The sequence below is a fragment of the Cervus elaphus genome, chromosome 24 (genome assembly GCF_910594005.1).
Source record: "Cervus elaphus chromosome 24, mCerEla1.1, whole genome shotgun sequence".
Classification (NCBI taxonomy): domain Eukaryota; kingdom Metazoa; phylum Chordata; class Mammalia; order Artiodactyla; family Cervidae; genus Cervus; species Cervus elaphus.
In genome coordinates this window covers 42,281,991-42,294,790 of record NC_057838.1, presented here as the reverse complement: position 1 = coordinate 42,294,790, position 12,800 = coordinate 42,281,991, and the positions used below count along the sequence as shown (strand labels likewise).

At 41.8% G+C, this 12,800-nt stretch overlaps 1 protein-coding gene across 10 annotated transcripts in view; it reads right to left on the bottom strand.

Annotated features, from left to right (window-relative positions):
- The window catches only part of FOXP1 (forkhead box P1), a 611,760-nt gene that overhangs the window by 14,421 nt on the left and 584,539 nt on the right, over positions 1–12,800 (bottom strand). For 9 of the 10 annotated variants that reach the window (XM_043886570.1, XM_043886571.1, XM_043886572.1 and 6 more), the window contains 5 exons: positions 6,567–6,768; positions 6,383–6,462; positions 5,683–5,784; positions 2,083–2,204; positions 291–360 (listed from right to left, as the gene is read on the bottom strand). In XM_043886570.1, the coding sequence (XP_043742505.1) occupies positions 291–360; positions 2,083–2,204; positions 5,683–5,784; positions 6,383–6,462; positions 6,567–6,768 (576 nt within the window). The remainder of the gene's footprint in view (positions 1–290; positions 361–2,082; positions 2,205–5,682; positions 5,785–6,382; positions 6,463–6,566; positions 6,769–12,800) is intronic. The other variant, XM_043886577.1, reaches the window with a different exon arrangement.

Sequence of the window (12,800 nt, the reverse complement as noted above, 5' to 3'; positions counted from 1 at the left end):
GCCTCAAGTGAAATTCTGAAATAAGAGGATGGAAATTATGATACTGCTGATAAATATTAATAAGTGAACTTTTAATTTTTTTGCCACAATATTCAAAATGCTAAGCATCCTGCTAATGCTGAAGCAGCCCGATGTGTTTGCCTCCAGGGAGTACGATGCTTTGTGCACTTAAGAAAAAAGTTTAACGGAATTAAAATTTAATATCTAATTAGAGCGAGGCTAATATATTTTGAAATGAGTGGGGGAGACATGTCCCTCTGCCACAGAGTCGGGGCAGCCGTTCATCTTACCTGTAAAGCTGCATTGAGAGGTGTACAGTAGGCGTGGCTGGTCTGCATGTTTTTAATAAGGGAAGGGTTACTGTGTAAGAGAAAGATAAAAACTCAAAGTTAAACACAATCACCCCCCGAGTTCTTTGCTAAGTCTTAAGCTTGCTGGTATCCTTCCAAATCAGAAACGTCTCCCAGTCCCCAACCCAAAGGAAAGTCGGGTTTCTCCCTAGCCCCTGACTTCACTGGGGACTGGCCTGTGTGAACACCTCTGAGTTGGATAAACGCTGCTGTTTAGGCACATCTGGGGCAAAACTACGGACTCTGTACTAATTGGCTTGGGCACTTCCTTCGCGGATGAATCTTTGTAAATTTGGAGCAGCCGCCCTGAGTCCAGCAGGAAGGCTGATGCTCTGGGATGTCAGGGAGCTGAGGGCAAGGTCTTCTGGGAGCGGGTGGGAGGAATCCTGGCTCTTAAGCTTCTTCAGGATTTGAGTTCTAGAACACATGCTGGAGGAATGGCAGGGTAGCTCTGAAGAAAAAGTCTTCAAAGCTCATTTACTGCCAAAAGGAGAGGGGAGGGTTGGTCAGCCAAGGTTAGGTTCAGGTCTTTCTGGCACAGCCAAATTTGTGAGGATACAAGAATAATTGGATGCTGTGTCCATTTACTGACCAAATGAAGACAAGATTCTGTTGTAAGAACATCTCACGCCAGGAAGGATAAAAATACTTAAAAAAAAAAAAATCACACATAAGGATATGGGCAGAAAGGGGGGTGGCTTTGGGGAGGAAATTACCTACATTGATTCATGATCCTTAAAGGAAGTAGATGGACTGTTAACCAATTTCCTTCTATGCTTGGAGCACTTTTATCATTCATTTTACTACATTTATATTGTTATACTGAGTGAGCCAATAAAAAAATTTACCCCAGTAAATACACATTTTAACTCTAAAGAAGAGTTTCCTTTTCACTTGGAGGAATTAGGGGTCACGCAAAAGCAGAGTTATAGGGGTCCCCGTAAAGCTGCTGAATCAAAAGACAACTGGTATTTGCATTAAAGACGTCAAAAAAGCATTATTCAGGGCGCTGGTGTTCCAAAGGGAAACGAGAGAAATACATGTACAAATCACACAATTTAGTTCCGTTGCAGAAAGCCGTGGCACTGCTACGTGGTGAAATGCAAAACTATTATGGGATGAGTCAACCATGCAAAGCCAAAGCAACAGCAGAAACAAAAAACAAAAGCAAGTAAAGGCTCTTACTGTGCGCCAAGCTCGTCAAAGTTTTCATCGGGGCAGTATTTGCGAGGACGGCCTCGTTGAATATGGCGGCCACGTTTAAACTCTTCATCATCAACTGTCCAAAAGGACCCAAACTCATCCTCTACTCTGATAAAGCACTTATGCAGTGAGAGGTTGGTGCGAATGGCACCCTGGGATAGGAGCAGCAGCAAAGGAGATGGAGTGGCAACAAAAGGAGAGGCAGGGTGGGGGGCAGAACAGACATCCAATACAGGGGACAGGAGAAAGAAAATAAAATGCAATAAGCATAAGCGAATGGTCTGTGAGGGTTAATATGCACTGCCGCCTAGAAGCTACTAGCATGTGATGCAACAGAGACCAGCAAGCAGGGCAGGGGGACTGGCGGGCATACAAAACAGGGGGGATGAAATGCTTTTTTGCTTCCCTTGACTGAGACAACGTGAAACCAGGTGTTTGGTCTGACACCATCTAGCAGCCAAAAGCTTCTACGTGACACTGGTTAGCGCAATCCAAGCTAGGCTAAGAAGTTCAAACATGGTGGACGTACCCACTGATCTTTTGTGGCCTTCGTTTTTGGAATTCTACTTCATCCACTGTCCATACTGCCCCTTTAACGTTTTCTACTCGCACAAAACACTTGTGAAGACTAAGATTATGCCGCACTGCATTCTGCAGCAAGTATAAAAGAGAGAACATTTTCTATGAGAAAGAGACTCCAAAACACAGTACATCCAGCCTCGCAGCCCACAGCTGTAAGCCCATCCCCAAGAGCTGCAGCCCCCACCCCGAGGAGGACCCTCCTGTGCTGAAGGGTGCCTCTTCCAAAAAGGAAAATCCAAATCCAAAATGATGAGTTACCTGTACTTTGGCATTTTAGCCTCATCTCTGGTAAGAGTTAACCAGAAGTATTTTTTTAATACGTGTATTAGCCCCCAAACAGGTTTCACAGCCAAAATAGAAAAGTAATGTTAATATGACTTCAAAATCAGGAAACAAGTAAAGCATAAAACAGTCCCTTTTAAACCCACTCATCTCTCATACTAAAATATTAGCTCCCAAATATGTTTCACAGCCAAAATAGAAAAGTAATGTTGATATGACTTCAAAATCAGGAAACAAACTTAAAACTATCCCCTTTCAACACATTGTCTCTCATACAAAAATGGTTTAAGTCATTTTGCTGCTGCTTTTTTATTCTCTGAAGTTCTGGCTTGAACACCTTTGACCCATTTTCTCAGATTTATTCGGAAGAAGTGGACACTGGCTGTTGACCACTGACAGTACCGCCTCCTGCATCTGACAGGATCAGAGGATGACACGACCCCCAGTGGATCAGCATCCGTTATCAAGCTATGCCTTACCTTCCCAAATATATAGAAGCTGGCCCTTACTGGGGGTTAGTGCTTTAGTTAACAGAGAAAGTGCCAAAGGGAACCATGAGTAGAACTCTCAATGGCAAAATGAGAATGCTTTATTATTTGATGGCTTCTATTTTACATATAACTTTCTTAGGGTGAAAGGGAAATTCTGGTCACTTCTCAACTGAAACCCTTGACATCTGTAACCTACCAAAGGAGGAGCTCAACTGAAGGGTGAAGAGTTTTTAACATCTCACCTTTCCTGAGTTTCAGGAAATTCCACAACCCTTACCAGGTAAAGTAACAAGCACAGTTTCCTCTTCAGTTCTCCTGGTTGAACTTACGGACACTCAAAACTGGACATGAGGATATTTCAAAGAGACCCATGTCATTTACTCCCAGTTTTCTTCTTACAGGGAATAAGGTGACAATGCGGGCATAAGAAGAGGATACTAATACCACACCTCGCATCCCTCGTGAGTCCTTCACTTTATTTCAGCAACACTGCTATTGCTCAAACATTCTGTATTCCTTCCCTTCACCACTTCCTCTCTCCCTGGTCCTTTCCAGGGGTAGATCTTGATCTGTTCTTTGAGAGGTGTTTCCATTTTTGGATAATCACCATTGGTGACTCTGTGAGGAGTCATGCTAAAGAAGGGTGATTTTTCTGGTCTGATAATGGAATATTTAGAAGGCAATGAGATAAATTTTATCACATGGCATGATGAACTGCTCACAGGAAGAAGCCATAGAATAAATCCTCAAGGAGTTTCAGCATAACTGGGGTGGGTTCAAGACTTCCAAGTGACTACAAAAGGATACCCCTGATTCAGACAGGTTTGAAAGGTTTCTATCAAACAACAATCTCTGGAAAATGTTTGGCATTATACTTGGTAGGACAAATTTCTCCACATAGAGTCTTTAAAAAGCATTTTCTTTTTTATATTGCACAAAGGCAGAGATAACAGTAGACCCTTAGCATTCTTTATCTCCTAGAATGACAATGAATGCTTGAAATAAACCCAAGTTTCTTACCAAAAACAAACAAAAAAAATCCAATCCAGAGGACATCTAGCTGGGAACAGAAACCAGCATTTCTCCTCATCTTAATCATATCTACTGTTTTACAGTAAGAATCAAAATGTACAAAACTGGAAAAGCCATGTCTGAAAAACAGGGCTGCTCTAGAGCTGTCTAAATTGTACAGCCATATAAATTAAGAGGTAAGGGCAAAACTTAAGTTTCTGTTTTTGAAGACTGTACATCCAAGCACAAGCAACTGGAAATAGAGAATTTCCCCGAAGAGGTGAGTGAGCTCTTCCCAGTCATCACTTTTACCTGGCATTTTATCTTTTGTGTAAGATCGCAGCACAAATAGGACATGTATTTATGAATCACTAAATACTTCACCCTAGCATTGTTTATATGAATGGCACTTTTTCTGGCAGTTTACAGAAATGAAAAAGTTAAATCTGAAGATTTGAGCCTAAATATCACATTCAAAACTGGTAATTATTTTAAAATCTGATCATTTCCTATTTATAAAAGGTAATTAGAAGAAAATGTCTGCTTCATGTTTATACTTCCTAAATTCTGAAAAGCATACATAGCTGAAGATTGTTTTGTCTTTTCTACCTCAGGGCAGGCTGAAGAAGAGAAAGGAATATTTTGAACCAAGTTCCTTCAGTGTCCATGTGTCTTAATAGAAAAAAGGTACACTGGGTCATTATTCATAATTCTGTAAGTGTGAAGAATTAATTCTATGGTTACATTCATTTTATTTTAGAAATGCTAATTTATGGCAAATGTAGAATAGGAAATGTATTTTCTGTGTTTGATTTCCTCCCATATAAAGTTAATAAGTAGCAAGGAAAACTTCTAATTCAAACAAAGCATGTTTTATTGGCACCCTATAACAAACCCCTATCATCTTTATAATAAAACCATGTAAAATATTTGCATTTTAAACATTTCTAAATGTCTTAGAGATATTAAATATGCAAAAATAATTAATCTCCAATAGTACCTGCCCCCTTTTCTATAGCAAAAATATTATTATTAAAACAGAAATTATAGTGAGGAAATCAAAAAATTGTTGAGGGCTTAATCTAATACAATGCAATCAATACTAACAATCTATACACCAACTGTGGAACTTGGATCGAGGACTGTTGTGTGACCACAAGCCTTGCTGAGGGCCTCCCACTTGGAGCTATGGAATCTGACTTGTTAGAGCAAATGCTGTCAGTCAAGTCATGTATTTCATGATTACTTTTCTTCCACACAGTTAATGAATATCTGACAGTTTCTTCACTTAAGAAACAGAACCTGTATATACTTAGGGTTCTCCTGTAATAACTCCATATACTGTGCTAGTGTTTGGAGTGTGCAGCCTTCTCCACTTACGTCACATTTACCTGATCACTTTTACATGTTACTAATGGCTAAAGAAAAAAGTTATCTATGCAGTCTCTGCAGAAATAAATGCTGATGGTGGCTAAAGACCTCAAGGCATGAGGTTTGTGTACAAAAGACCACCTCCTTCACATTCCAACCAGAGAGAGACAGACAACTTTGGTCTATCTGATGCAAAAGTAAGGGAGTCTTCCATCCTGGCATTTTTAACGCCACAGTAATTATTTTCTCAATCCAATATTTCTACAAATTAGACTCTCTGAATGTATCTAAACAATATTACTGTAACTTACAAGACCTGCATGTTACCAACAACAAATTCTCTCCTGTAAACAGCAAGATCCAAGACTAAACAGACCTGCAACAAAGCTTACCTTCCACGTGGCAGCATTACGTCGGAAGTAAGCAAACATTCGTGTGAACCAGTTATAGATTTCATTTAGTGTTAGCTGCTTTTCTGGAGATTCGAGAATGGCCTGTGAAGCGAAAGTAACAGAAAAAGATAATTTATGAGCAAATCAGCACAACTGTCATTATACGATTTTTGGAAAATAGAAAATAATTGTGATGCCGAGCTAAGCCTGAGAAAGGTTTCACGAAATGATCTAAGATGAATGATTCTATTTACCAGTTCAATAGCAAAATTCAAAATGGAGTTACCTAATTGTTTTGAGTTTTTATTTCTGTTTCCGTACAGAAATATTAATTTATTAGTCATTCATAAAGCAGAATCAAAGAGAAATGCAAAACATTTCACTAGCTGATTAAAGCTCAGTAATTATTTAGAGCTCAGATTAATTCTAGGGATCAGAGATTACTGTAGCTTGTGATAATTGACTTGCCATCTTTAAACAGGCTCATTTTCACTGTTGTGTGAAATGAATTTCCTAATAATCACATCGTATTGTAATACTTAATCAAAAGCAATTATGTTATATATTGCAGTTTTAAAAAACCTTATAGAAAAGGTTTTAGCATGCTTGCATACTAAACGGTTTTAAATCTACTTCATCAATATATCCCTGTACACAGATACCTTCTGATGCAATTTCACAAACTGCATTGTTTACTTACCTGCCTAATTAAAGATGCATATGTAAATGGTGGTCTAACTTCTGCGTTCTTATAAAATTCTTGGTTCTGCGCAATATCTGCTAAATAAGAATCATTGTCCTATTAATTATCACTTTTTACAAACAGGCTGGTCAACAAGCACTGCTGATTTCAACTCTATGTGAGGCACACATGGAGGAGCTACCTGAGGAGATGGGCACGTTGTATTTGTCTGAGTACCGCCTGCGGATGGGTCCCACCGTGTGCATGCTGGTGGTGGTGATGACGGAGGGGCCTTGGGTGACGGGAGTGATGGGCGCGGTGGGGGTCGTAGGAGTATGAGGTAAGCTCTGTGGAGAAGCCTCTGACGCAGACTTGGAGAGGGTGACACTGGATACCAGATTCAGCTGTGAGGAAAGAACAATGCTTAGAAGAGCCACCGAGAAGGCAACAAGGCCCAGCAGGAATGACACAGGGAGGCCCGGCCAGTGTGAAGTCGCTAAGTAGAGGTTTATCACCAGCTGCAACAGGAGGGGACTTCCATGTAAAAGCTGTTTAGTAAAATTTCTAGCATCCTTTCCTATGATTCTTTTTATTATAGTTGATTTATAGGTACACAGCTAACTGATTCAGATACACACACACATCCTTTTTCAGAATCTTTCCACATATAGGTTATTAAATATCTCTTGCAATGTTCCTCTTTCCTATTGCTGAGACAGTTTTTCCCCCCCAAAAACAGTTAACGAAGTATTTACAGACACAAAAGGGGTTACCTAGCCTGGTGAGTGTGAGAAATTCCGGGTCATGATGTTTCTTTAATCACAACTTCACACCCCTCTTTTATAGCCTACTATGCCTCGTAAACCTCGAAGAGGGAGATAAATCCTTGGAGCCCCAGGAACACTGATGTTTCAGGAAACACCAGTTGACAATGGTATCGACCTCAGCTCTGGGACAAACCTTTCTGAATTGGCCTAGTATGACAGAGAAACTATTTTTACTTACTCTCAATAAAAATCAAAATTTTATTTGAACAGCCACATGCTGCCAGTGGCTACAGCACACTGGGACAGGCTCACTCAACTCTGTGATGAAACTTCAGGGATGGGAGCTACTGCAGAAAGGCCTGGCCCATGACCTGTTAGAAAGAGTGGAACCAATCCACTAAACACTCATTTTAGCTCCATCCGTTGGCAAGAGACTCCTCTTTGAAAGCTTTATGTGTCATCTTCCTTAAACTCTATCCAATACAGGATTGGAATCTATTCATTTAAAACAAACATGGCATAGGAGAGATCTGGAACTATAAAAAATAAAATCTCATTTTTTTTCCTTCTAGTTTCAAATGTGTAGTAACAAAATGGAGTGATCCAGTGCTTCAAGTAAAGAAACACCTACTAGTTATTTGGGGTAGCATGGGGGAAAACGAACGAGTCCTGTTTCGGGCCCTCCTTCCTATTACCTGTTTTGCCTTGGCCTTGAAGTGTTTCTCTTAATGATATTGGAAATATAAGCCTGTCCCCCTCCCCCCACCCCCTTCCAAAAATCTGTTGCTACTGAAACACTATATCTGGCTCCCACTGAAGAACTTGGTTGTTTTCAACACAGTTCTTACAGTTTACCCAGAAGTGCTCTCTCAGAAACCTGCAGCTACCTCCAATCCTAGAGTTTAGCAGAGCAGGATTACTTGGTGTAAAAGTGGAGCAGGAGCCTGTGGTCCTCACTCCCATCCCCTGTGGAAAAACCTTAGCCAAGGAATAAGCTTAATCAGAGAAGTGAGGACACACAGAAGGGACAAAGGAAAAGAGAGACCAAACAGTGATACTGCGGTCACTGAGCACGGTCACAGACCTTTAGTTCCCTTGCAAGAGCTACAGGTAATAGTCTGAGCCACGTCCTGCAAGCTGTTTTGCAGACACTGAAATCCCCTCCAAGTAGGAGAAGTTAACTCCATGATGATCAGAATGTAGCCATGACAGAAGCTGCCACAATCCCAAGAAATGGCCTCAAGGAATTGCGAACTGACCGACCCTGGACATGAAGATTAAGTGCTGAGAACAATCAAGAGGACACTGGTCAGACCACCGATGACCAACTTCCAGATGACTGTCAGAGCTGACTGTGCTGTTTCTGCATGGAGCCCCCTCAGTCTGTCTATAAAAGCTCTTGCCCCCTGATTATCAGTGGAGGGAGTTGGCCTTTGGACAGGCGCCTCCCCCACTCCCCACTGTTGACATCCAAAATAAAGCAAACTTCCCTTTCCACCCACCTGGCCAATTTACTGGCTTTTGAGTGGTGAGCAGCTAGACCTGGGTTCACTAACAGTATCAAAATCTGCCTGAAACACAAATTTTGAATCACTTTACAAATTAAGTCTGTTTCACCACTGTAAGAGTCCTAAATCCAAAGCATTATTTGTAGAAACTATTAAAAATTAGATTCCTCTGAGATCTAATCAAAGAACAGATTAAAAACAGAGTTCCAATTTGTTAGGAAGACTCAATCTTTCTCATGCCCTAGTAATGAGAAATATCAAATACTGTTGAGGAAATACTGACAGAAAAGGATAAACATGGTGCTGGAAACTGAATGCTGGGTGCAGGCTTTGGGTTGGGTCTTCCTGTTTATTCTTTCCTTGAAATGCTGACTCAGCCAACATCAGCCGCACCCCTCCCAGCTCCACCCAATTCCTACCCCAGGCTCCCCCATACCTGGTAAAAGCAAGCTATGGAGATGGCACCATCCTTAGGAATCCCCTGGCAAGCTGGCCAGATGCTGGGAGCTCTTTTTCACCAATGCTGGAAACTTCAGGACACACATTTGCAGACTAAGTGCTCAAAGTCTTGTGGAGCACTCACGGGATGGAACGGATCAGGGGTCACGGGGGAAGGCTGGGGTGATCACCCCGGCACCTTGGGCCCTACTTACTGACCAAGCAGAGGAACAGTGTATCAAAACATCCATCATCCCAAGCAACCGGTCTAATGCTCATGAATACACAACTTGTAAAAATCAGATGCTGTTAGGCCTAAGCGTATCAGAATGCCCAGGACAGTCATGGGTGCCATTTGTAAAAACACTGTTGTAAACCCCTTGCCACTGCCTGCTTTCATATTCTCATATTCTCATCTCTCTCACTGCCTGGTTTTAAATTCTCATATCATCACGAATACTTGATACGCTATACTCGTATTTTACAGAGAGGCAGACAAGGGCTCATCAGAGATTCAATAACTTGCCCATATTCACAATCTGGACTCAAAACCAAATACACACTTGTGATTCTAGGCCCTTTGTATAATATTCTCCTTCTGCCCAGATAATGGGAAAAATAAACACGAACCAGTTTCCTTTTTCTACATGTTCATTTCTGGAAAGGACCTGGGGATTAGCTTTTATCCCTGCTTATAAATGGCATTCAATAAATATTTCCAAGCAGACGACGGCAATGGAAACTGCAATGACCAAAACAGGAACAGCGCAGACGACTGCTGCCCTTGGAGGGCTTACCATCAAATACAGACACCGATGGAAGGAAAACAGGCATAACCATCATAAAACAGTTCCAAGAACCCACTCTGCTTTTTGGCTTCTCAGTTGAAGAACATTACCCTAAACACCATAGTGCTCTTTAAAAGGTAATGAAAATGATAATATAAATACAATGTCCTCAAGAAATATGCACGGTCCTTTCCAGTTCTGTGAGGAAGATCATCAAGTCCACTGGGTTCTAGTTCACTGCCAAAAGCCCAAACTCACGGAAACATTCCGCAAGTGCAGGCCCATCTTTTGGGAGCTCACCTACAAGAACAGACAAGCCCCACAATATGGGTACGAAGTCATAAAACGTGAAAAGAATGTCATTCTTGCAGCTCTGGCAGAGGTCTTAAGACTTGGACCGTTTCTACCCCAAAAGCAACAGTAAAACAGAAAATCTCTCCCAGTTAGCACAATCCCTGACAACAGAGAGGCAGCTGAATTTTCTGGAGACTGTGAAACACAGGTAACCAGGGGAAATCAACACCAAGCCAGGAGAGAGCAGAGAGGGGATTTTTACCGGGCTTGACAAATGACACCGTGGTTCACACCCACCGCTGGGCTGTCTCTAATAAGCCACAGAGGAAGCAGCCAATCTCGGCTAATTACCAGATAAAAATGTATTGTAAGGACTCTCATTAGGAGATGCGGATGGCGGTGATCTAATGATTAAATGCTGCATTCAACTGACCCACCATCAAATCACACTGGTGCAAGGCGTCACGGGGATATTTTGTAGAAACAGTGACTTTATTTAGAGGAGGGGAGGCAGTGATATTTGTAATGATGGCTATGAGGTAAACTAATTAAAAGACAGTTCGGAGAGGAAGAGGGTGGCTGAGAGCAGCTGTGGCCGTTCCAGAACCAAGTGCCAAGTCTCCATAGAGGAACTGCAGTCAAGTGGAAAATTTCTGCCTGACCTCTGCCCCTGCTATTAATTTGCAGGGAAACTAATGACACATATACATATTCCCACAAAATTGTTCTAATTGCTAATTTGCCAAAGGAGCCCTGATTCCAAATTAAACACGACTGTAGCCTGTGAGGGAAAGAAGAACAAAAAGCTGTAAACTCCAAATACAGGGGGCTTCGCCTCGTGAAATCATTTGAAGGCTGAACCAACAAGTTAATGAAATGTCAACCTTGTCAAATGTGATCGAAGTTTCTTAACTTTTAAACTCGGGCTGCATGATCACATGCTGGTCTCGAGGAGAAACCATCTCTGGGGAGGAAGGTCACTAGGGGGTGAGAAGATGGAGCTGGGGGAACGTTTCAAGATAGGTTCTGTGTTCAAACCAAACCTGCTCTTTTAATTAAGGACACTCTGGAAAAAAAAGGACCCCTCCACCCGCCCCCCCCCCAAATTAATTACAGACTTAGAAGAACAAACTGGGAACAGTGAGAGCTGTGCTGTAATCTTGAAAGATTCATCTGAATTGTAAACTATTAAAGCTTAAAACATTCATCAATTAAAAATGAAAGCACAAGTGCTTCGTTCTGACTGTAGCTCAGGTTGGAAGAGAGAATTTTTTCTTGGGGCCTAGAGCAGGAAGGGATGGGACTGGGAGGGTTTCTTTTCCTATTTTTCAGATTGTGTTCATTTTCTATTTAAAAAAGTTGCTATGTTTAGAAAAGTTAGTAACTCTGATATTTTCTACATGGCGAGTTTCCATCATGTGATGATTTCGGCAAAGATAATCTCTGAAACGCCGGCCAAAAGCTGAATTCTTATGTCACTTCAGATTGTCATAGGGTTTTCTTTTATTTTTTAATTTCTGTCCACTCTCAACTATCAGTTTTTCTCCCAGGTCAGTTCCAGGGGAACTCTCCTACAAATCTTACCCATCCAAACAACTGGAACTGCATCAGCTACCCAATACTCAATACTCTGCTGAGCCCCTCTATGAAAGAAAGATTTATCTTTTCGTTTTTAAACAGTAACCTCTGCTCTCTCTTTAAAAGACGGTGAGTCACTCCCATTTTTTAAAAAATCAACACACTGCTGATGTAAACCCAGGACAGAAACAGACTTGTCGTAAGGATTCCCATAAGAATTCCTGTGTATTTTTGTTTGTGTTCCTGCCTTGTTTCAGAACAGATTCTGAGAACAAAAGGCAAACTTGAAACCCAGATTCTGAGGGACCAGCTGCTTAGTAGGGACTCTTGTGCTCACTTGTTTTTCTGTTGCTAGTTTGACTGACCTGAGCAGGTGAATTCTAGACACGAATCCCCTGTGTTCAGAGATGGCTTTTCTGAGGATGGAGGAACTGGAGGGATGTTCCCAGACCGCGGGGTGGGGTAGGTGGGTGTTGCTGGGCAGGGGGTGACCTTGAGAACAACTCCCTCTGCCGAGTCCCACCACTGCCTGAGATCTGGGCCCTGTGTGGGACAGTGAGCGAGAAGGCGACCGTCACTGACACTGAACCTCAGCACGGGGGGCTTCACGAGAACCAGTATAGAAACATTTGCTTGTTTTTGCCAATCTCTTTTTATGACGGCCTCAAAATTACTTCTCCAACTCAACAGCCAAGCTGCAGCCAACAGCCCACAGGATCATCCATTTCATTAAGAGTTAAAGGACGCCCCCCCCCACCACTTTTTTGGGGGGAGGGGTGTAAGGGACACACACATTTTTTATAGTAGCTAAAAACTACTTCCAAACAGTCCTAATTGCTGTGGTTGGAGGAAAAGAGAATGTGTATAAAGGAAAATCTAATACTGCCTTTCGCTTCAAATAGCCAAGTTCCTGTGTTTTATAACATTTTCAGAAAGGAGATTCTACCTACACTGTAGTTACTTGCCCACCAAACCTGAAGGAATGTGGTTTCACCAGGGTTGGGAGCTGTTCTCTGGGGGGTAGGAATACCCTAAAGCTAAACCTACCTCTCATGTTCTCAAG